Below are 24,484 nucleotides of genomic sequence, written 5' to 3' on the forward strand. Positions count from 1 at the left end.
TCTATGATATTTTTAGGCTTACTTGAAATCCAAATTAGAAGATTTCACAGGAAATCTTCAATATTCAAAAGATATCTTGGAAAATTTAGAGAAAGACAAAAAGTATCAATCATTTACAGATGAGGTGAATTCTTTTAATAATTTTAAAGGGATTATTACGAAGTATTTTTAACAAGGTTTATTACTGGCTCCCCACAAACATAGTTTGCAATAATTACTCCAAGAAGGTTTTATTTTTGAATGAGTTCATTATATAAAAAATTATGCAAAAGGGAGGAAGAGAAATTCAACTAGTTTGGAACTTAATGTAGTTTTTGTTTAAAAGTATTATTACTAATATTGTTATTGTAGGTAAATTCCAATCTTGTGCAAAAGTTTGAATGTTTAGAAGACTACAAACTCATAACATTGATATCTGCTTATGATCCAACATTAAAGGTATACTACATTATACATTTTAAAGATATATACATATTTGCAAGCGCCCAGGGTTAGCTATTCTAACCAACAATTCTACAAAAAAAATCACGAAACCGTATAAAGTGTTTGGTGGTATATTTTGTTTTTGTAATGTTACTGAAGAGGGGTGGGAAAGAAGGGGGAAATTTTCCTTTAGAGTTGTTTGTCAGAATATCATTCCCTTGTCCCTGCAAGCGCCCAAGCCTTTCCTTTCTGGGATTTGCCATGTTAAAAATGACCACAGAAAATGGGCTAGGGGGTGTTTCATTTTAAAAATATGGGGTGACATGTTTGTAAACCTAAAACCTGCAATTTTGTGAGTTGGGCCTTTTCCTTGCTGTAAACGATTAAGTTTCCATGTTTAATCTAGTTTAATTAGTCCGGAAATTGCCCAGATCTTTGACTTCAGGCAGAAGTATTTTTTTTTAAACACTTGTCACCCCTCTCTATTTAATGGACGAGGGTTTTATCTAAATTAATACTATCTGCGTTGATTAATATTCTCATATTTAAGAGTGGTGGTCAGACAAATTCAGCTGTGTGGGACACTACTGGTGATCTCATGATACAATGTGACCACACCTGGCAACATTTCAACTTCTCACTTTGTCTACATCTTGTACTTATACCTGAAGAGGATGAATAGAAAGGTGAGTGTACAATCATTATTCATTATGTACTCATCTTGTACTTTCATTGATTGATTAGCCGTAGTTTCTTAGGGTTTGGACCTAAGTTGTCATGTAGTAGGCAATTATGTATAGCCACTAGGCCTACCAAGCTCCACGTTCAAGCACATTATGACTTGACCCACTTTATCATGAGAGCTACTTATTATTACCTTACCCTCGTTGAGTATGGCAGGTGTCCCATATTAAGTCGCCATAATGAATGACGCTATCGTATCCGCAGAGAAGCTTGGGATGTTGTACTGATATTATGTACGTGACTATTGAGAATCCAAACTTACTAAATAATCCACTTCTTACACAACCTGGGGAGGTAACGTGATTATTATTGCGAATGAGATGTCAGTAGCTTAAGATCTCGCTAACCGCTACTGATATTTAAGATTTGTAATAAGGAAGGTAAAAAAGTTGCGGTATAACCCCCCCCCCCTTCCGAAAATAAATTTTTTTTAAATTACATTGAAAAGTCGATGTTTGACCTACAGAAGCTTCTAGGGGCGCAGCCGCTAGTAGTTTTGATATAATATAGGTAAAAAATTGTATGATCATAATATTTTCATCTTCATATTGATGATAATAATTTGAACATTGTAGGTCAGTTATTGAAATAGTTAAATGATGGAGTGTAAAATGAACCCTCACAGAGGGTGTTGTGGAATGTTTGTCAAGGTAAACATTTTTACATTTTTTTCTCTGGATCAAAATTATAAAGGACGTACTTTAATGAAAATAAATGAACTTATTTAAGTCTTGTTACTTTCACGAATGTTTATTGAATGTTGTAGGTATAAAGCATAGAAAAATGCTAATATTACTCATTTTGGTTTAAAGCTTTAATGTAATTAGGAAGTGAATTAGCCATTTTGGTTTACAAATACAGATATGAAATTATTTTATAGTCCTTCAAATTATACGTTCCTTTCATATATTATATTTTTATTTTAGACGTTCAAGTGGACGCCAGTCTTATTGATCTCAGCCATAATTGTATGGTCATATTACGCGTATGTTGTCCACCTGTGTATATTATCCGTCCAGGGTGACGCTGTCAGGTATATCCTGTTGGCACTCTACCATGTCATATTCTTTCTTTTCCTCTGGAGCTACTGGAGAACTGTGTGGACCTCCCCTGGCAAAGTTCCAACTAGATATAGGTTAGTCTTCATTCATTTCAGTAATATTGTTCTTGGGCTGGCCTATAAGAACTTTGGATAATACTAAACGACAATATTTTGCCAACACTGCATTTCATTAATAAATGGATAATAGTTGGGTTGTGCATGTTTGTGCAATTTCCCTATGTACCAAGGAATATATTTTTATCTGTATTATCAGTGTCACTTAATTACTCTGATGATTTGGGGAAATTAACTTAATATCTAATCGTTTAATTTCAGGTTAACATATGAGCAACTTGAAAAGCTAGAAAACAGTGAAACAGACTCAGAGCAGCGACACATCCTTGAACAGTTAGTCATAGAAAAGGATTTACACGTGTCCATGCGCACAATCCAGGGATCTGTCAGATACTGTGACAGATGTACAGTAATCAAACCTGACCGAGCTCACCACTGTTCAGTGTGTGGGTCTTGTGTTCTCAAGATGGATCATCATTGTCCTTGGGTCAACAACTGTGTTGCCTTCAATAATTATAAGTTCTTCATTCTTTTCCTATTTTACGGTTTCTTCTACTGTGTGTATGTGGCACTTTCATCATTCAAGTATTTCTTGGAGTTCTGGGCAACTACTTTTGATGCTCCAGGTAATACAAACAACTTCACTAGATTTATACTCGAACTAGAAAGAGTTTGATAAAATATATGTATATCTTGTAGGCAATTATAATTTTAATTCCATTTTATACCAACAACGAAATCAATTCGAAAAAAATTCACAATACCTACATTATATAGTACTAGCGGCTTCGCCCCTAGCCTCTAGGGACTTTTTCCTGAAGGTTCAGGGGAGAATTTCAAAAATTTAGTTTACATTTTTTTTAGATATTTTCTGAATTTATAACTTTATATCTCTTTATAACTTTTTATAACATTTTATAACTCTTTATTAACATTTTATAACTTTTTATATTTATTTATATTGACTTATAATATAATTATTTAAAACCTTTGATTTTTTTCTTTTTTTTAATGTTTTTATTTAAAAGAAGAAAAGAAATTTAAAAAGAAGAAATTTAATTGAAAATATAAAAAAGTATTTAGAATTGTCCTTATTGTATTATGTTGAAAAGAAAAACAATTTTATAGCAAAATAAGATATCATCCATTTCTATCCCCAAAGTATATCCCTAATATAAATATTGAAAGGAGGGGGAAGGATATTATGAAAAATGTAAAAATTAAAAAATAACATAAAATATTTTTTTTGTAGGTGAGAGTAAGTTCCATATTCTGTTTCTTTTCTTTGTATCTGCGATGTTTAGTCTCAGCTTATGTTCTTTACTCTGCTATCATATTCATCTTGTTATTAACAACAGGACAACTCTGGAAGCATTTAGAGCTCCAGTCTTTAGGTAAGATGGTTTATATTCAGCTAGCTTAAAGAAATTTATTTAAATATTTAATATAATATATTATATACTAGCGGCTACGCCCATATAAGCCTCCAGTGGCACTTGAGTTGTGGAAAGTAAAATTCGATAACCCAATTCTTTATTTTAGATTTTTTTAAGTAAAAAAACTTTTGGTGTTTATTTTTATTTTTTATTTAAATATTAAAAATTAATTTTGTTTATGGGGGGGGGGATTAATTTTTTTAAACGATTTCTCTTGGGAGGGTGGTGTTACTCTCCCCCCAAAAAGTTATAAACCTTCCCAGGACCTATGTAAAGCTACCCTGTAAAGCACAGTGGGATCTTTTGCCAAAAAACGGGACATTAAGGGTAGACAAAAGTAAACATCAATAAAAAAGCTTGTATTTGACGAAATGATGTAATTTCTTTTGCTTTAACTCAAAAATAACATAAATTTTGCTCCTGTTAACTTCTAATGTGCATTTGGTAAGTACGTCTGGCGGTTTTGGAGGAGCGAAGCTACCCTATTTTTAAAAAATCTATAAATCTTCATAACTTTAGTTAGGATAGAAATATTTTAACAAAATAAACGTCTATGTAAATATTTCTTCAATGCAAACAATGTTTGTGAACATGAATATAGCGTCAGGTGCACCCAGTTCGAGTCCCGGCATTTTTAGGTAGGTCCAGTATAAGTAAAATAGGACACTAATAAGGCATGTTTTCTAATGTTTTTTTTACAGATATAAACAACAATAACATAATTTTCAAAACACTTTTGATTTTGTGTTAATACCTTTATTCTAAGTCTAGCTATCTTCATTTAAAGTTTGTATAAGAATATAAACATAATTGCTTATATTATATTCTCTCTCAAACGTATATTTCTCTATCTCTCTCAGACGCATATATAATGTTTTTGCAATATTGTAATTAATCCCCGAATTTGAATTTCTGCTGAACCAAAACCAGTTAGAAATACAATTTTTTTCAGAACACATGAAATTTAGCAAATTTAATTGCTAAAATAAAAGTATTTATAAGTCATCTTTTTTTAAGGACTCCTTGTTCCCTTAAATGTCCATTAAAACCGCGAGAACGGCAAAAATCGTTAAAAATCACACCTACGGCGGCAAATAACGGCGAAACGGTTGGCCGGAGGCAAATAATGCATAAGTAAAGAAAGTTCCGCCTTAAAAAGTTAGAAAACATTGCAGAGATGACTTTGGGCTCTAAAATGACTCCTTCCCTCTCTAACGAGGAAAAATTTCAAATTAACAAGAACAAAATTGTTCAAACCATGCAATGTAAAATGCTCAATTACTCAAAAACGGCCGGGAGGCCCCAGGTTATGAAAACTGTTTTAAACACAATACATGTTGCATATTAATATTATCATTGCAAAACCCGGGGCATCCTGGCCGTTTTTGGGTAAAATGGAGAAAACTGATTTTTTGGGGTTAAAAATCTTAATATTTTTGGTGAAATTTTCTCACAAAATGTCAATTTACACCACCAAAAAAATATTTTTTTAAAATTTTTCTTTAATTAGACATTGGTACAGGTATCTGAAAAGTACCTCAATTAAAAATTATTTTCATAAGATGAACATAAATGTATTTTTTGTTGCTTTGAAAAAATTGTGTAAAAAAATCTGGAAAATCATCAAAACTGAAAAGAAATTTTTCACTACCTTTTTTAAAAATGGCATAAATCCGCCAAAAATGAATATTTTTAAAAAATTTCTTTTCTAGCTGTCTACTTACAGCCATTATTAATTCCTAGGATAGATAAAAGTCAATTTTAAATTTTTTGGATGTCCCACTGGATCCCACTGTGTAAAGAAGAACCATATCGGTTAAGCGGTTAGCGAGTTCTTAAGGTACAAACAGAAAGATAGACATCATGTTACTTTATTATAAGGATTTATCCTTATACTAAAGTAACAGGATGTTTGTCTGTCTGTGTGTCTGTACCGAAGGATCTCGCTAACCGCTGAACCGATCGGGTTCTCCTTAACAGGGTAGCTTCTCATAAGTCCCTGGAAGGTTTATAACTATTTTCTTGGGGGGTGGGACACCCCTAACCCCCCCCCAAAAAAAAAAATTTCAACCCCCCCAAAATATTTTTTAAAATTTTTCTTTTAAAATCTAAAATAAGAAATTGGGTTATCAAATTCGACTCCCCCCTCCTCAAGTGCCCCTAGAGGCCTCTAGGGGCGTAGCCGCTAGTATAATACAAAGAATTAAATAAATTTAATAAAAAGTTATTGTTAGAAACAAACACTTTTTGCATGTAGTTGAAAAGTTTATAAGTTTATCCTTCATGATTCCTCCCTCAATGTAATTCGTTTAATATTATTCTTCGTTTAGGAGAGGACCAGACAAAAATGGATTTAGCCTGGGGAGGTCACTAAATCTCCAGGAGGTGTTTGGTGATGATTGGAAGGTTGTGATGTTTCCTGTTTTCTCTAGTCTGGGAGATGGTCTCTCATATCCAGAAAGATTACCAGATGTAGAGATGGGACTCAAGGATAATGACAGGTATAGTAACAAAGAAAGGGGGGGGGGGGGTAGTTGTAGAGATCGCGTTATCAAGATAAAATGAGAATAGTTGTCATGAAATGTATTCTGTGCACGCCACTTTTGGTGAAAACCTTTCTATTATTCAATATTATAGGTGGGATGGTGAAGATTTGGAGGTGGATGAGATGATGCCCATGCTTCAACATAATGATACTCCACATGAGGTGGCCACAACTATTCACACTGAATCAGAATCTGATGAGGAAGACCTGATGATACCTGGCCTGGCTGCCAGCCATACTGCGGATCTGATGATGCTACCTGGCGGCCTCCCGTCCAGTCAAACTGTCGACACTCTTATACAACAAACGCACCAACACCACAATCAAAACAATGGACAAAATTCTGTTTTTTCTTAAATTAAAATAGCAAAAAAATTAATACTTTTGATTTTAGCTATAATCTAATTAACAATCTTTCAATGTAATGTGTTTTCTAGATTTCATTTCACTAATGAACAGGATAAAGTGTTTAACATTCATTAGTCTAATGCTAAACTTACTTTCAATCCTTGTATATGTAATATGTATTGTAAACTAAATAAAAATATACAAACCTCCAATCCAAAGATGCATGAAAATTTGTACCAGTTAAATTTAATTTCTTTATAAAATGATTCATGATTAAATTTCTAATTCGGCTTGTGTTTAATGTATATTTACAAAATGTTAGAATTGCAAAATTGATATATAGCACTAAAATGCCAAGAATAGGCATTTCATTAAAATTATTTGTGAATACAATAATAAATTGATGATTAAATTAAAATATATAACATAGATTTTTAACTTTGAAATAATAATTATCTTTCATGAATTTGATAAACTATGCAATCATTCTTGATTTACAAATGTGGTTTATAAATGCCTCAATTTATTGTCAAAAGTTTTGGTCGGATTTAAACTTAGCAGTTCTAGTAGTATAACTATACTATTCAAAAATAGATATGTATCGCATCGTATTATAAATACCTTTCCGCGAATATCGGCATCTAGGGCCTAACAAAACTGGTTTTCGTATTCGTAGAAAACTGGATATAATACGATATGATACATGATTTTTCAGTATTTCTTAGAACCGGTTCTAATTTAGCAGATATTAATCGGTTTCGAAGCCAAGCTGGAAAAAAAATTTCTAAAAAATGTATGGGCCTATGGGGTACTTTTGATTATGTAAGTTTTGGTCCATATATGTATAGAAAGAAATCTTTTGTCATGTGGACTATTTTGTGTATTTATAAAAAAATTAACTCATTATGAAATAGGCAAACGTTGAGATGAATTACCCCTCTCCTGTTCTTTATTTGACTCAAAGATTTTTGGGCATTATTTCACATACAACTAAAATTTGTTAATTATAATATATATATGAATGAAATATATATATGTATGAACATGTGATAAATTAAATGATTTTTTTATGATTTAATAATATTGTTTGTTTGAGTTTCTGTCCTAAAATTTATAATTCAAATAATATTTCAGTTGAAATTGATAAATATTTGGTAGTAGCCTTTTTAATGAACTTGTATGAATTTTGAATTTACTTTTGATTATTTATTCACCTGTTATTAATTTATTGTTTTTGTGCTGTGCTTTTAATTGAGTTTAGGTTTGTTAATGAATTTTATGTTTTTATCTTTGCACTCATTATATAGGGCCATGTTAAAATTATTCTCACATCATAACAACTTTGTATTAATTGACATTTAAAATTGTGTATTGTAATGACTGACATGAAGCTCATCTTATTGCATTTTATTATTTTTTAACAATTATTTAGTATATTAAAATTAAAAAATGAGAATTGAGATTATTCGTTTTAATAAAGTCTTCAAACTTAATTTGTGTTTTCAACATGCGCAACGTGATTCGTCTAAAAAATATTTGAGAAAATTCCAGTATTTTGATATTGAATAAAGAAAGCAGATAGTTTTATTTTTGCCATAGAATGGAACATTTGAAAGAAGAATAATGACAACTAAGTCCGTTAGTTAAACAGCGACTAACATAATTTAAGATAAAAACAATTACATAAATTACGTCTCTTGTTTTTATACGGTGTCATTAATTCTCTAAACAGTTTTTAACGTATGGCGCTTAAAGAAGAAATACATAATATAAAAGTAGAATATTTGTTGTTATATTGTATTACAACTCTTATAAATTATGATGACATTACTTGTGACACAGGGAATATTAAGAGTCCACCTGAGTAAATTCTATTCAAATTTGTTTGCACAAGAAGATTAAACAGAAAGGTTGACACAACCCCAGGAGTTCAGGACAGGCAAACTCCTCCAGGTGTTCTGCATGTGAAAAAGTGTACGGTTTTCTAATAAATATTGGAATTCTAGATGAACAATTTTTAATTGGAACATTATTAACCTAGTGTTGGGAAGATTCGACCACATTATTGGTCAGTATATGTAAACATTTTGTCACTAGAAAAGCACACCGTTTAGTTTTATATATTCTATATTTATGCATTTATACGTAACGGAAAATTCTTATTGTTAAATTAGTCATGTTAGAATTGTCCTATCGATTTCAAAAAATACATGATGATTCTTGTTTAGTTAGGTACAACGTAAAATATTTTATGATAAAAATTATCCTATTCATCTGATGTTTAGAACAACACGATACAATATTTTAAGCAAATCATCTCTTTGATCAAGTTCTAACAATAAATGTATGTCCCTAAACAGTATTCTGTATTTACACACTTGCATCAAATTTATATTGGACTTTTAAATTAATATTCTGCTTAACAAGCTTGGACACTTTACACGTGTTTATATTAGTTTGTCCTACTGTCTTAATTTAGAGCTTCGCTGTTATGGACGTTGTCATCCTTGGTTTTTCTTCATTTCATTCAAATAATAGGTAAGTTATAAACAGATGGATTTCTTAGGTAAAGCTTTGCAGTCCATAGCGCTATTGGGGAAATGTAATTTTATCGGCTGCTTTAATATTCAGCAAAAATATCCATGGCGGTCGGACTGCTTTTTACTATTTCTTATTTTTTACATTTTATTCATTTCGTTTGTATTTTTGTTCCCATATTTCTAAATGTTGGAAAAATCTAGTGACGGCACTTTTTATATTGAAAATGAATATTAAGAATTGTGAACAAAAACTTAAAAATCATGTTGCTGTATATGGATATAATTACTAGGACTGGCAATTTTTGGACCCATTTTAGACAGAGTCCTACTCCGCAATTCATATTGCGGATTCGGATTTGTAATTTTTAAAACATTTGTAGAACTTTAAAAGAATTATTTAAAATGTTGCAGACGAAAACCAAAAAAGTTTCTTAATAACAAGTAAATGTTGGGTAGCATCCAAAGTTTTTTTTGTATTTTATTTTCAAAGTAGCTTTTCGTGCTTATTTTAGGTTAGTTAAGTTTAAGCAAGCGTTAGAAAATGGCCCTGTAGGGTCTAGAATTTTTAAAAGCTAAGCTTTTCTATAACTAGGGTCGGTCCGTCCGTCCGAGATAGATAGCTTTTATTCGTTAATTTAGGCATGTTAGAATTGTCCTATCGATTTCAAACTTTGCATGATGATTCCTGTAGTAGTTGGGTACGATTTAGAAAGCGTAGTAACTCTAATCATTACCAGAATGTCCGTACGTCCATTTTGAACATGTTGATTTTTCTACTTTTTTAACAACAAATTTTCAAGTGTTTTAATTATCCGTTTGATCTGATTTTTGGTATATTGATTCCTGGGACAACAAAGAACAATATTATAAGCGAAGCAACTCTATAATCAAGTCAAAAAATGTAAGTATGTCCATAAACATTATCCTGTTTTTAAGCAGTTTTTCAACAAATTTACCTACAATTTTGATTCGACATTTATACATTTATGTTTCGATTTTTCGGTTCAGATACTATACAAGTGTTAATGTCCGTTTTTCCTACTGTTTCAGTGCTTCGCTTTTATGGATGTTGTCATCCTTGTTTATTAATGGACAGACCTTTAAAATATTGCTACAATCCGCAAAAAAACAAGAATCCACAATCTACGAGTTAATCTGCTATTTTGTTAGAAGAATTTTTGTAAGCATCCGAATCCGTTCCAAAAATTCGACGGATTGCCAGCCGTAATAATTACATTTTTGATTTTAGGACTTGTTGTAACGATATTCTTAAAATAATATTACTTATGTTTTATCGTACTTGGAATCACAATTCATAAAATCACTAAATAAAATAAATTGTTAATGACTGTTAAATGAATCATCATACAAAGTTTGAAATTAGAGAACAATTCATAATCAGGGATTGATTATTGGGCACTTGAATTCATTTTGGGCGGATCAAAATGGGGTTTGAGGCAAATATCTTAGAAAGCATGTTTTTACTTACAAAAAAAACCAATTTATATAGTAATTATTCAATGTATATTTATTTCCCAGTTATTTAAAATGTCTTATTTACACCCTCCCGATTTTTCATACCTCCAATTGCTCTAAAAAAAGCTAGATAATAAAAGTGCTTCAAAGGGGTTTAATAAAGGCGGCACAAATTGCCCGCACAAAATCAGTATTGGGCTGGACCATCCATGACTCCAATTCTAAATCAGAGTTAAAACCGACACTATTCTTAAAAATCTTTGCTTTTAAACACAGTCTTGTGAATTAATACAGAAACACCTTAAAACAAGGATGACAATATCCATAAAAGCGAAGCTCTGGAACGGTAGGACAAACGAACATTAACACTAGTAGAGTGTCCGAACTGAATAAGCAGAATATAAATGTTTGAGTCTTTACAAAAATATAAGTAATTTTTTGCAAAACTGATCAAGTACAGGATATTGTTTAAGGACATACTTACATTTATATGACTGGATAATACAGTTGCTTCGCTTATAACATTTTACATTGATGTAATATGAATCATTACTCCAAAAATCCGATGAATAGGATAATTATAACACAAAAAATGCTGCTAAAAAAGTTAAGAAATAAACTTGTTTTAAATGAACGTACGGACTTTCTGATAACGCTTATAGAGTTGATGCGCTTTCTAATTCGTACCTATAACTGTTATTGGAATTATCATCCGTATAAGATTGATAGGACAATTCTAACATGTTTTAATCAACGAAAAGAGCTAATCGTTAAGGACTGATGGACGTACTGACCCTAATTAAAGAAAATTTTCGCTTTTAAATTTTATTAACAGCTCCATACTTCTTTAAGGTAAAAAAGATTTATCTTTTGAAAACTAAGTTTTGTTACCATTTATTGTTTTTTGTAGAATTAAATGCAATTGTGATCGACGTAAAATATATTAGCTTAAGGTGCACTTTCCCTGTACTGTTCACACATATCTTTATATAAACAATTTGACACAGAATAATCTAATATTTTTTTTACATATTAAAAATAAGAATGCTTATTACTACAATATTGTTGAGATCAATTAAATCATACAATAACTTCTAGTTTATTATTACAATTTTTGGTTTGACATTTTTTACACTGGATTACTTGGGGCTTAGTTATCTGCAGAACAGCCAATCAGTTCCACCACAGTTTGATGAAAATTTTCAAGAGTCCGTTGGCTGCCTGTATTCTGTACAGGTAAATGGTTTTCTTGTAAATTTTCACAAACTTGTTCAATGTTCATGACCTTCAAGATGACCAATTTGTTGTTGTGCATGTGTATGTGAAAGATTGTAAATAATTTTGTTTTTAAGAAGTTGAATGTATCTAATGGCCTCCAGGACAACGTCCAGCTGTGTCACCTCAGTCTCGCCACATAATCCAGGTAATAGCCTCTTCAATCTGAAATGTACAAAAACTTTACCAATTTTTAATTTCTATTAATTATATGAATATTTATTCCATTAGAGTGTACAATATATTCTTTAGATTTCGCAATGAAAGTAAACAGTTTATTTCTGTAAAATTGAATAAATTACAATATACTTCAGAGATTAAAATATGTTTGAAATTGTCTAATTAAACCTATCTTCGACGCAGAAAATATTTGAATTAACCATAGAATGAATTGAAGTACTTACTTTGTTAATTGTTGTAACTCATCAAGTTGATGGTAATCATCAAATTGAAAAGCAAGCATTTCTTCTTTCCTTACTTGCACTACCATATTAATATATTGTTCTTGATATAGAAAGACAAGTTAACTTCTCTGAATTCAAATTCTAACTGATCAATTTAATATGTTCATGTTTACCTTAAATATTAATTGAAAAAAAAATTTAAGAAATTATACATACGTTTATGATATACAATTTATACACCTGTTTTAATATTGAATTACTGATAACAATATTATTTGAGTTCAATTGAACTTTCTGCACTCCCAAGCCCCACTCCCCTCTTTCCTATCCCTTTTTATGACTCATTTTTTTGTAGTTCTTTTTCAACATACATTTGTTCATACTTTATTTTGAAATAAGATGGTGAGTTTGGGTTGGTTTGTTCAATACTGTAGGTTAGGTTAGGTTAGGTAATATTGGGAACTGGATAGCCCCGCAGGCTAAGGACACTGCAGGTATACGCCCCCACTTATTTTCAATTTAATGTAAAATGGAAATGTTATCAGTTAAGTACTATAATACCAAAATAGAACTATAGATTAGTTGAACATTAAATCTTGTTGTTTTAAGGCATGTTTAATTGAAGATAAATGGCCGGTAGCTATATTTTAAGTATAACTTTTGCTTCTGAAATTATTTCACACGATTCCTCTGATTCATTAGCATCCAATCTATTTGTTACTTTGTTTTCTACACATCTTTTAATATTTTTGTGCTTCACTACTTATGGATGTTTTTATCCTTATTCTTTTGTTATAAATATAATTTTCTTCAATTCAATTAAATATTTAGAAATTATAGTTAATTAGACACAATTTAAAGTAACCTTGATTTTGAAATGAAGGGTTAGTGATTTCAGTCTATAATACCTATTAGGACCTGCTCCCCTCCCCCTCTCCAGCTCACGGAATAAAATTAATACTTGTTATCTTCACTCAAACTGCCTAGCGAGCACAGAATATCCAATTATTTAAAATAAATAAAAATAAGGAGGGTGTAGCAAGAACTACACTTCACATTTCCTTTCCATTGACCCTTACCCTTTGCATTTTTTTTATACAAATCATAAGCACGGGATGGGTTTCAGGTGATCAAGACTTCATTTGAAGTAAAATGCTAAATAGCTTAATTTATAAGAGTGTAGACTAAGTGTATGTCTGGTTTCATTATATTTTACTGAATGAATTAGTTGTGTCAAAAGTTGAAAAATGATATCAATAAAATACTGTCTCCTACATTAATATTTTATTTGACCAGAATTTTATATTTTATTTGAACAAGAATGACAATATTCATAATACCAAACCTCAAATAGAAGTATTAACAATGATGTGAAGAAGAAGTGGAGCCTCTGCTTTTCGCTGGAGGCAAAAAAGAGCTGCCGGAGTGGACGTATTATTTCAAAGGCTCTGCAATTGCATCGCTGCCTACTTCTAAATATGATATTCAAACTGCATCAGTGCATAAGTGTGCAGAAGGGGAATGTAGGAGGATATTAACAACCTCCTTAATATTAAAAATTAAGAACATCTACCTTCTCCTCTTTAATTCCTTCATGTTTTACTAACCCCTGTCAAAACCCTGTGCTGTGCATGCCACTGATATGTTACCCTTGAAAATCAGGACTAAAATTCCTACTTAGATATTAACTGTAATGGACCTCAAGTATTACACAGTTGTTATACATATGTTAATCTATCACATTACAGTATGTGCATTTTCCAGTTGTATTTTTAAAAAGTTTTTCAACGCAATATTGTTAATGTAAGTTTGTCTGGTATGATAAGCCTCGTTTTCTTACATTTTGGCATTGTTGTTGTAAAAATAAATAATAATATTCCCATAAGGAGGTGCAACAGAATACATAACTAAATTCTTTAAATTCGGGTGGAAACGCAAGTAATAATAATTCGTTCGGTAATGCCCTGTTTTACTCAGTTACTTTTTAAGATAGAAGGATGATTTTTGCGGGTCTTATTTTACTTTAGAAAGATTGGCTACTTATAAATGTTGTCATCCTTGTAACATGAATAAATAACTAGTGTCAGAGAGCTAATATATTATTTTTATTATAAAAATGAAGTCAAATTTCTAATGAATTATTAAAGCAACTACATATAGAGTTTCATGTCAACATATTTACACATATATTTATATATATTTTTATACATATAATATAATCTACTTTTTTTACATAGCAAAACAATAATATGACTGAAATTTTATGCAGTTTAAATACTATTAATTAAGACAAATTGTCAATATTTGTTTGTAAGTAAGAAAATTGTTTTAAAACTTGATCAAATAATATTACGATATTGAAATTTCTAAAAATATTGAAACAATTAAGAAAAAATATTTTAAAATTATATTTAAACTACATAAAATTTGTTTCATTGTGTTTTGATTTTATCCAAATATTTATTAAATATGGACTCATAGAACAGAAAGAATTGGGACTACAGAAGTCAGTGAGCTGTTATCATTATTTCTTTACCCGGTTTATTAATAATACATTTTTTTTCTCATTTCTTATTGATTTGTCTGCAGATAAGACAAAACATAATCCGAGGGAACGGATACCACTTGCTTCCTTTGAAGACAAATTACCATATAAAGAAAACATGACTGTCATATCGTGACACAAATCTGAACTATTGAGTTTTTATTTTAATTAGGTTTTTCTTTTTAAATATTAAAATTTTGCACACACATATCTAAAGTAAATTCTTAAATTTCTGCCAAATCTTTAAAAATGCAAGGAAAGAAATAATGATAAATTTGCAAATCAAATGAATTTTGTAAAAAAAAATTAATTTAGATAGTCGGGAGATGGTCAAATTTTCTGTTGTTGCTTCCAAGGCTCAGGTTAGATCCAGCTAATCTAAATATAATTGTCAAGTTAGGTTCCAGCTAATCTAAATATAATTGTCAAGTTAGGTTCCAGCTAATCTAAATATAATTATCAAGTTAGATCCAGCTAATTTAAATATAATTATCAAGTTAGATCCAGCTAATTTAAATATAATTATCAAGTTAGATCCAGCTAATCTAAATTTAATTATTAAGTTAGATCCAGCTAATTTAAATATAATTATCAAGTTAGATCCAGCTAATTTAAATATAATTATCAAGTTAGATCCAGCTAATCTAAATATAATTATCAAGTTAGATCCAGCTAATCTAAATATAATTATCAAGTTAGAACCAGCTAATCTAAATATAATTATCAAGTTAGATCTAGTTAATCTAATTTAATTATAATTGTTGTATTTCAAAGGTTTAATGCTTCATAATGTCCTCGTATAAATTTATCAGGCACTCTTAAAACAGTCAGCTATTTGCATGTTACCTATGTCAACATTTATTTTATGTCTCGTGTGTTGTACCTGATGTCTGGTGAACCATTCTGTGATCCAGTTCCTTGGTTGGGCAGGTGAGGGAGTAACATACCTCCACTACCATAACTTCGTCGGGATCCAACCTAAAAAGGAAATGTGTTGATTCAAATTACCACTTGATAAAGATAATGGATCAATAATCTAGAGTTTAGGGGTTCCTAATCCTCAGCATTACAAATAAATAGAGGCACATGTAAGAAATCCTAACCAATATGATAACCTAAAGTAAACTTTAAAGTATTTGGCCCAAAACTAATATGGTAAATCTAGAACACAGTAAGAGTGTCTGACTGATTATGACGTAACAAAAAAAAATAGCCAATGAGAGGCCACTATATAGTATAAATTTTACCATTGGTCAATAACGGCCTCTCATTGGCTAATTTTTCTTTTGGTACATCATAATCAGTCAGACACTATTACTGTGTTCGTAAATCTACTTTAAAATTTACTAGTTTTTCGCCACTACCATTTAGGGCCGGAAAAGCAGGGATGCAGTAAAAAAGAAAACAGGACCACTAATTTCCGAGATATTTTCTTCTGACAAGTCTTACTAATCTATATTATAGGATTACTTTGTCACTGTCGGGGGTTGAATAGGATTTTTAAAATATCCAAAAATATGTATTGAAAATTAAAATTTGGAGGGGTGGGGAGCTGAAGTATTGTTATGGACAATCAATAGTGAAAAAAAAAGAATGTCCTAAAGTAACAACTTACCTCTTCTTCTTCGGGCATTTTAAATGAGAAATTTTTGAAAAAAGAATGATTTAATAATTGTTCACATGACCATCGTTTGGCTGGATCCTGAAACAAGAACAAGATTGTAGAGTGCAGCCAACCATTGGCCATAATCTGCTAAAAGAAGGATATATTGAAAAGAGAAAAATATTTAAATATGGCATATCTACTGTTTAAACCTATGCCATTAATAAGTTAAATATAATATGTCTTTTTGCACAGAGACTTCCAAAACTCATTTTTCTGAAAATATTTGAAATTACCTTATATATATAAATAGAAAATTAAATGAAGAGATAAAAAAAGTTGATGAACAAATATAACTGCACATTGCACAATTTGAAATATATATTCTATTCATTGTTAAAACAATAGTTAAAAACATATATGCTGCTAAAATGAATAATTGTAACCTTATCAAGGCATCTAATGGTAAAATCTACTCCATCTTGTCCGAGATCTCTGGGTAATCTATTCTCTAGAGGTTCTACTGTTCCAGGATCAGGGATACTCAAACCACAGAAAAATTCGTTGGACTAAAATATTTTTTTTATTTAATATAAAGTCATGTTAATGGAATATTTCTGGGGGCCACATTTTGTAAGCCGGGTGAAAAATAACCTTGCATGTGTAAAACCTGGCCGTTTACGAGATCATAGTGGACACATAGGTAGAAAATATTGGAAAGGTTTTTAATAGAGAAGTTGTTCATATGTCATCCGGTTGTGTCTATTTTTACATCTCTTAAATGATTTAACCTTCTTTGAGTGTGTTTACTCTTAGAGACAGAACCGTCTTGCGAAAAAAATAACTTTCGAAGCAGGAAAATTATTAGGATATAAAGGACGTAAAAGTTTAGCCCTATAAGTTTTTTTCGTTATTGAGATACAAAGAACCCAAAATTTACCTTGAATATTTGCATATGTCTTGGAATTAAATCTCCAAGATTTTTCCTAATAAGGTAAAGTTGATCTACATCTGATTTTCCTGGCCATAGAGCCTCCCCTTTCACCAACTCAGCGAATACACATCCTAGCATAGAAATAGTTAAATAAAAAAAAGTATTCATAAAGGTAATGTTTCCACTACTAACAAAAAACGATAATCTTTATAGTACTTTATGTAAAAATGTTCTTTTTCTATTTTTTAAATTAAATATGAGCAGACTTTAATCCTCTTCTTTTTTGACTGCTCATTTTTCATATTTCATAAATTCAAATTTTATTTAAATAAAGATAATCATTATGAATTATTCTTGGACAAAGCTGTACTTATTAGCTAATAGGTGTATAATTGACATTATTAAAAATAGTTATTTTTTTCATCGTATTATAAACCGCTTTCCGCGGATATAGAATATACAATTATAAGATTAAAACCAGTTTTTTTAGCCCCGTGGTGCCGGAGGTACAGGCTAAAAAAACTGGTTTTAATCTTATGATTGTACATTTCTATATTCGTAGAAAGCTGGATATAATACGATGCTAGACATAGTTTTTTCGTATGGACGAGAACCAGTTCCTATCCACCGGATTCAAATGAATACGAGAAAATAATGTTAGATTGTTACCTATTGCCCAAACATCGACAGGTGTTCCATATTGTGTGTCTCCAACTAGAAGTTCTGGTGCTCTGTACCATCTAAAATTTTACTTTTTATTTGTATTTATTTATAAGTATTATGAACTCGCATTTAAAATCTGATATCTTTAATTGAAATTGTGAGGGGTTTGGGGGACTTGTAATCACATGAGATTATTACTAATACCCATCTCCCCTTCATAAAAGATCCCAAAATCACCCCATTGTCCGAATGAAGAATCCCTGAAAAATATAAAATATTCCGGATGTTTTTTAAAATAAATTTACAACTAATAACATACGGAGGAAATCACAGTAAGGGTTTACTAGTATCAAATGCTTTGTTTTTGTCAAAAATACACAAATGAACCAAATATAAAAATCAGCGCCAAAAACTAGACTTAAATGCGAATTATTTCAAACAGAGAGTGGACAATGGACACACGTTAAAAAAATTAATTTCAATCTTGTGAAATGTTTGGTTAGGTGAAGTTTATGATATTGGATATAAAATAAATCTAACCTTGTAGCAACATAATCTGTATATTTATCCCCCGGAGAAATCATTCTAGCAAATCCAAAGTCACACAATTTAACAACTCCCTCCTGAAATATAAATTAATGTTATTATTTAAATCAATTAAGTGCCTATTTGAGTACAGAACCCCTCCCCCCCTTATTTTAAAATAAATTGATAATAAGAAAATGGGCAGTTTTACGTTAGTTTATTTGTTTATTAGTTTAGGTCGGGCTAGCTTATGTTATATTGGGTACTCGGTTGCACCGCAGAATTAGGGCATCGCTTGTATTGGCCACGTTATAGGCGTAGGAAGAAAATACCAACCTCCACCTTCTACTTATTTTAAATAAAAAAAAATTTGGGGATTATGTGCTCTATAGACACTTTTAGGGAAAGCATCGAAAATCTCCACAGCTTACTCAAACTTTTGAAGAGCATTGTTTTATATGCCCTTGGAATTTTTTAAATTTGTGAATAGGATAAAACTAGATGTATATGATTTAACAGAATGAATAACAAAAGGTTATGAATAATACACTTTGTTTCGTTATTATACTCTTCAGTTACAATAACATTCCATTCTTATGAGTATACAAATATAACACATATTGAGTTTTAAAGTTAAACTTTTTTTAAAATTCTGAATTACTCAAAGAACTTGCAATATTTTTTCTCAAATGAGATTTGTGACAAAATGTGTTTACCTTTGTTATAAGAATATTTTCTGGTTTAACATCTCTGTGTAAACAATTGTGCATATGACAAAAATTGACCGCCTAAAAGTAAAATTTTTCAGAATCTTATATAGGATCAAAGTCTACCTTCACAAAAACATAAATCATTTCATAGCTCCAAATTGTATGATATAATCTATTTCAAAATGCACAAATTAGCATTTCTTTTCTGGTTCCAAATCTTCAGATACGAATATTAATATTCATAATTTTAACAATCTGCAAAAATAGGCATTATTAGGTAGGGTGTAGGGTAATCCCAGAATTTATTTTCCTTTACAAAACCAAGGTCTACTCTAAACCCCACAGAAGCCAACACTTTAAGTTGCACGAATCTAGATTGAAAATTATGACTTATTGAAAATTACAACTGAGGTTATGCGCATGACATACCAGCGGTATGAATAATATTTTAACATATTTCATAATGGCCTAGACTTTAACCAATCACCTTTCGGGACGTACCTTGAGTGTTTTACACTTTCTTTTTAACTCGTTAACACAAGGACGACCCCAGGGGGCCGGGGGTGTGGATGAAGCATTAGGAGTGCCTAACCCCTCCACATAAAAAATGCTAAAAATTATAAATATTCCAAGATTGTTTCAATAGCTTGTAGTAAAATTAAGACCACGAACCTGTAATGTCTGCCATATAAGGCTTTTTGTAAGAGGCATAGGAACTCCCTTGGCAAATTTTTCCAACTCATTCAGAACTGTCAACTCACAATACTCAAACACGAGATGAAGTTTTCGTTTTCGTCTAATAAAAAAGAAATAATTTTTTTAAAACTAAATTGGTAAGCTAAACCTGTTTCAAAAACTATTTCTTGTTTAAAAATTTCCAATAGAAACTTAAAGAAAGAAATAAAGAGTATCTAGCATAAATAAACTGTAAAAAATTATGCGCATATTTATTTTTAAAAATTTTTATAGCTTATACCTAATCTTTTTATTTTTAAGGAACTTTGAAAAATTTAATTACAAATTTTTATTTAGCTAGATGATAAGTAAAATTGTTGGAAATATTTGTATAATTCCCACAGAAAATGACGTCATACCTGAAAACCTCAATGAGATTGACCAAATTTTGATGCTTGAGATTTTTAAGCATCCTAATCTCTCTGAGAGCTATCTTCTTTATCAAGGGATCATCCTCACTCTCAACAAATTTCTAAGGAAAATAATTTCATGGATGGGGAATTTGAAGTGATGGGAAACATAAGAAAAATGACGTAATTTGTGATCGAGTATAGAAAAGTCAATTTTCTTTTTTAGGATTTGTCAAATTATGCATTGAAGCAAGGTTATTAATAAAAATAGGCACCTCACCAAAATTTATTCAAAATTATTATTTTATATATTTTTCTACAAAAAAAGGTAGTATGATTTGAAAATCCAAAAATAGTAAAATTACGTTGCATAATTTTGTTTTTAAAAATATTTGTTTTATGTCTCTGTAATGCAGTTAAGGTTACATTTACAATTGTGCATCAACAAAATAGTTTTTATTGGCTTTTTTTTCAGGGCTCGGCGTTTACAGCGGAACCGGCTAATGAAACATATTAATGAAAATTCGCAAATTGCAGCTGACTGCCAAATATAGAATTTTGAAGTCCCGAGATTTTAGTTCCGTATTTTTTTTCTCATACCTACCGGCAACGACCCTGGAGGAATCTAATTACACTAATAGTGGAGAGCGGAAGGGGGAATTAAACCTCCACTATCAATTTTGTTTTTAACTGAGGCTGGGGCGATTTCTCTTTGTTAGGTAAAAACTGTTATAGAACTTTTACGACCTATGAGAAGCTTTAAAGTAAAGGAGAACTAGATCGGTTCAAAGGTTAGCTAGATTCTTTGCGACAAACACACTGACATCCTGTTACTTTTACATTTTTTTATGAGAACTTTTTTATTTTAAAGCAATTTTACCCCACTTTTATCAAAATTCTTGCAAATGGTAGAAGATTTGAGCATATGAAAAATGCCCTGAAATCATTTTTAGACGCTGACACCTTAGTTTTAAATCTTACATTCTTCTGTACTTTTTAAATTAAAACTGAAATATTTTTTGCTGTTGTTCTATTAATGTCTTAAAAATCGAAGAAAATTAGCCATTAATCATTAAATACTGATAACTATAAGTGGGATAAAATTGCTTCCAAAAAGTTCTCTTAAAAAAACACACTGTACATATATAAAAATTAACATCGGTAATCAGTCGCTTCTAAACAGTGCGGCTGCAAAACCCTAGATTCTCTTACAATATCAACTCCTGAATATACCTTTTTTGATGTTTCAACATGCAATTTCAAATTTTATTGAACTTGAATTTTAAAAATGGAAACCAGATAGGTCAGATAATAAAGTAAACACGGATGACAACATCCATAAAAACGAATCTTTGCAATTTAAACATAATTATACAAAATTTCAGTTGGGGACGTCCAAGATATTTTTTTGGTTGAGGGGAGGGAGGGAGGGGGTGGGATTATGGATAGAATTGTCCTTGTTAATTAATTCATAGTTAAACTCCAGAAAGTACACTCTCTCAGTGGATAATGTGCTTTCTCTTTAAAAATGAGAGACAGAGTAAAAAGGTGAACTGTTTCTGCCTTTTTGTTATGCGCTTGCTTTGATTATTATATCAGAAGTAAGTGTATGATTTGGGTAATAGGCTTCGCAATTAATGATTATATGCTTTGTTTCTAATATCATACTTTTTCATTCATACATAACATATTTCCGTAAGTCTGTACTTGTTATAATATAGATATATTTATTTAACATTTGATATATTTATTATTTATATTGGTTGGTTAATTAGGACCCGGCTTCGAACTGAAGCCACAGGTTTATTGTTAGTCCTTCTCGGACAAAAGTTCATCATTATAGCTTATAACATTATACCTTGTTCTTCTAGGAATCATTATTCCAAAAATCAGATGAATTAGATAATTATATTAAAAATAAAATGTTATCAAAAAGATAAAAGCACCATGTTTTAAATGGACGTACGGACTTTCGTGTAACGATTAAACGGTTGCAACGCTTCCTAAATCGTACTTAACTGTTATAGGAATTATCATGCAAAGTTTGAAATCAATAGGACAATTCTGACATGTTTTAATGAATGAAGAGAACAAACCGTTACGGAAGACTTATTCTAATTATAGAAAAGTTTCGCTTTTAACAATACTTTTGCTACTTTAAGCTACAAAGAAAAAGAATATTGGTCTGAAATTTCATTTCTTTTAAAGATACTTTAAGGCGTATCTTATAATTTAGTTTAATGAGTTAAATCAATAAATTTTAAAAAGTAAAGTCAAAGGTAATGAAAAATGTTTTTGATTAAAAATTACAGCAAAATCTAGTACGTGGAAAGAAATACTATCTAAAATTTTTCAATTCTAAGAAGTCATGAAAGATGGTCTAATGATTTAAAGAAACTTGAAATTTCACATGAAATGCACAAATGAAAAGAATCTATTCAGTCACATTGCACATTTTAATCATTTACTTTCCACAAAATAACTATTATACATTAAAAAAAAACAAGGATGACACATAAACAATTTCTCGATATATCAAGTCAAAGATGAAACAAAGACCGTTACTTCATATTGAAGAATGAGCTCTTAAACTATTATTAAATGCTATGATTGAACGCTTACCTTGATGGCGACCAAGTGTCCAGTGTCCCTGGCCCGACACTTGTAAACGACTCCATAAGATCCTTCGCCAATTTTGCATAGCTTTTCATAACGTTCCATTAATCTGGACGGTGCCCGCGACATCTTAACAAAGCAAAATATTTTTAAATCCGGCAATAAAAAATTATGCAAACAAGATTTACGGACAACAGTTGAAAAGGGAAAAGTTTTTAAATTGCTACGTTTGAATAGACTAGCAATTTCCATGGTTTATATCGACTATTATGGTATAGCCTAACTATAATTATCCCTGCTTATAATCGAGTAAGTATCAAATTATATTATTTATTAAATATTTAAGAAATATAATCTCTACTTTTTAAAGCCATCTACAAATTATTTAAATGATTTGCTGCTACTGGACGTAATTGACTTTACCTTGTCATTACGATAGAACTTGGGGTAATGATGTGGATACAGTCTGACAGATCATTTATCTGAAATCTTTAATTAAAATAATTTATACAGTTTCTATAAAATATCTATTTGATTGTTTCATAGAAATTTGGTTTGTAAATGTCATCATCAAGTCTCCATGTTCAATGCATTGCGCACAAGCCAACAAGGTGGAATACATTTATACCAACCACCCTAAAAGGTGTTTGGGGAAGGGGGGCCGGGTAACACAACATATTTTCGTTTGAAATGACAAAAATCTACCTGACTTTTGTCACAGGATTTAAAAACTTTGAGAGGAGGGGGGTGGTTAAATCTAATATATTTCTAAAAGTCCTTTCCATGCTTCCTTTAACATACTCTGCGGGTGAATTGCAGTGTAACGTGCTCACTTGCCCAATCGACGCCCAACTCTTGGATTGCACGACCTTTGTTTAGAATTTCTAACTTTGCATGGCAATGAGTTGCACCAATTATGGGCTAAGGACATCCCCCTACTCTAAGTATTAATGTCGGTCATTTGACATAAAGCAATAGGATACATTTTTAACGTCTTTGGTTTTGACGCGGTGTTGAGCCGAGACTTGATCCAATCACCTTCTCGACGAAGAGCGGCTGCGCTACGTGTTAAGCCAGTGTCGTGTTAGAGTTGGTTGTGGTCTGTCTGTATATCTATAACAATATTTTTTCTTTGAAACAATATCTTTCCTTTTTCTTGTTATAATTGTTTTTTTGGGGGGGAATTTTTTAACCATAGTTTCTTTTTATCTGTATTTATGTTTAACTATAAATCAAACAGATTCAAAACTAATCATTCTCCTTGATTAATAAAGTGTATTTAGACCTTTTTTTATTTTCATGTGATAATTTTACTTAAATATTTAATATTTATGCTATATAATTCATGCCAGCGAATAAATACTTATTTGTCAATTAAAAATCTTTTAAAGCATTTCAACGAAGGAATCATTATCAGATTATGTTGCGTTTATATTATAGGGAATTGTACCAATGTCAAAGTTGACCTATCGGGCTATAACAATCGTCCTACTTT

At 30.7% G+C, this 24,484-nt stretch overlaps 2 protein-coding genes and 1 long non-coding RNA gene across 4 annotated transcripts; 1 reads left to right on the plus strand and 2 right to left on the minus strand.

Moving 5' to 3' along the window:
- The first annotated feature begins 973 nt into the window (after positions 1 to 973).
- Positions 974 to 8,106, plus strand: LOC145318042 (palmitoyltransferase ZDHHC20-B-like). Of its 2 annotated transcripts, XR_013879191.1 has the most exons (8): positions 974 to 1,109; positions 1,743 to 1,817; positions 2,094 to 2,302; positions 2,546 to 2,910; positions 3,537 to 3,678; positions 6,051 to 6,221; positions 6,358 to 7,115; positions 7,528 to 8,106. XR_013879191.1 is itself a non-coding variant. In XM_080159356.1 (7 exons), exons 2-7 carry the CDS (start codon positions 1,764 to 1,766, stop codon positions 6,620 to 6,622), a joined length of 1,206 nt encoding a protein of 401 aa, XP_080015482.1. In that variant the 5' UTR covers positions 974 to 1,109; positions 1,743 to 1,763; the 3' UTR covers positions 6,623 to 8,106. The 2 variants fall into 2 exon arrangements, 1 of the variants encoding a protein (XP_080015482.1); XM_080159356.1 differs by having other exon boundaries at positions 6,358 to 8,106.
- A 3,332-nt stretch (positions 8,107 to 11,438) lies between these two features.
- LOC145318282 (uncharacterized) lies at positions 11,439 to 13,508 on the minus strand. Its single transcript, XR_013879289.1, has 2 exons — positions 12,309 to 13,508; positions 11,439 to 12,069 (listed from the first exon to the last, which is right to left on the minus strand). It is a non-coding gene; the product is annotated as an uncharacterized LOC145318282 (long non-coding RNA).
- Positions 13,509 to 14,391: 883 nt separating this feature from the next.
- On the minus strand, positions 14,392 to 23,489 carry LOC145316618 (cyclin-dependent kinase-like 4). The gene is made up of 12 exons (XM_080157258.1): positions 23,413 to 23,489; positions 22,996 to 23,118; positions 20,383 to 20,495; positions 19,961 to 20,084; positions 19,295 to 19,366; positions 18,594 to 18,676; positions 18,060 to 18,130; positions 17,397 to 17,521; positions 16,903 to 17,025; positions 16,469 to 16,555; positions 15,737 to 15,831; positions 14,392 to 15,231 (listed from the first exon to the last, which is right to left on the minus strand). The coding sequence occupies exons 2-12, from the start codon at positions 23,116 to 23,118 to the stop codon at positions 15,165 to 15,167; spliced, it is 1,083 nt and encodes a 360-aa protein (XP_080013384.1). The 5' UTR covers positions 23,413 to 23,489; the 3' UTR covers positions 14,392 to 15,164.
- Positions 23,490 to 24,484: the final 995 nt, after the last annotated feature.

This window comes from Acartia tonsa, chromosome 4, assembly GCF_053477335.1.
Source record: "Acartia tonsa isolate MP-2025a chromosome 4, ASM5347733v1, whole genome shotgun sequence".
In the NCBI taxonomy this organism is placed as follows: domain Eukaryota; kingdom Metazoa; phylum Arthropoda; class Copepoda; order Calanoida; family Acartiidae; genus Acartia; species Acartia tonsa.

What these genes read in the sequence shown, in the direction of transcription:
- LOC145318042 (XM_080159356.1), top strand. Translation starts at nt 1,764, where the DNA reads ATGATGGAGTGTAAAATGAACCCTCACAGAGGGTGTTGTGGAATGTTT. An exon ending in GTTGTGGAATGTTTGTCAAG is followed by an intron (nt 1,818 to 2,093) that starts GTAAACATTTTT and finishes TTTTTATTTTAG; the next exon opens with ACGTTCAAGTGGACGCCAGT. An exon ending in TTTAGAGCTCCAGTCTTTAG is followed by an intron (nt 3,679 to 6,050) that starts GTAAGATGGTTT and finishes TTCTTCGTTTAG; the next exon opens with GAGAGGACCAGACAAAAATG.
- LOC145316618 (XM_080157258.1), bottom strand. Translation starts at nt 23,118, where the DNA reads ATGTCGCGGGCACCGTCCAGATTAATGGAACGTTATGAAAAGCTATGC. An exon ending in GACACTTGGTCGCCATCAAG is followed by an intron (nt 20,496 to 22,995) that starts GTAAGCGTTCAA and finishes TATTTTCCTTAG; the next exon opens with AAATTTGTTGAGAGTGAGGA. An exon ending in AATGGTTCACCAGACATCAG is followed by an intron (nt 15,232 to 15,736) that starts GTACAACACACG and finishes AATTATATTTAG; the next exon opens with ATTAGCTGGATCTAACCTGA.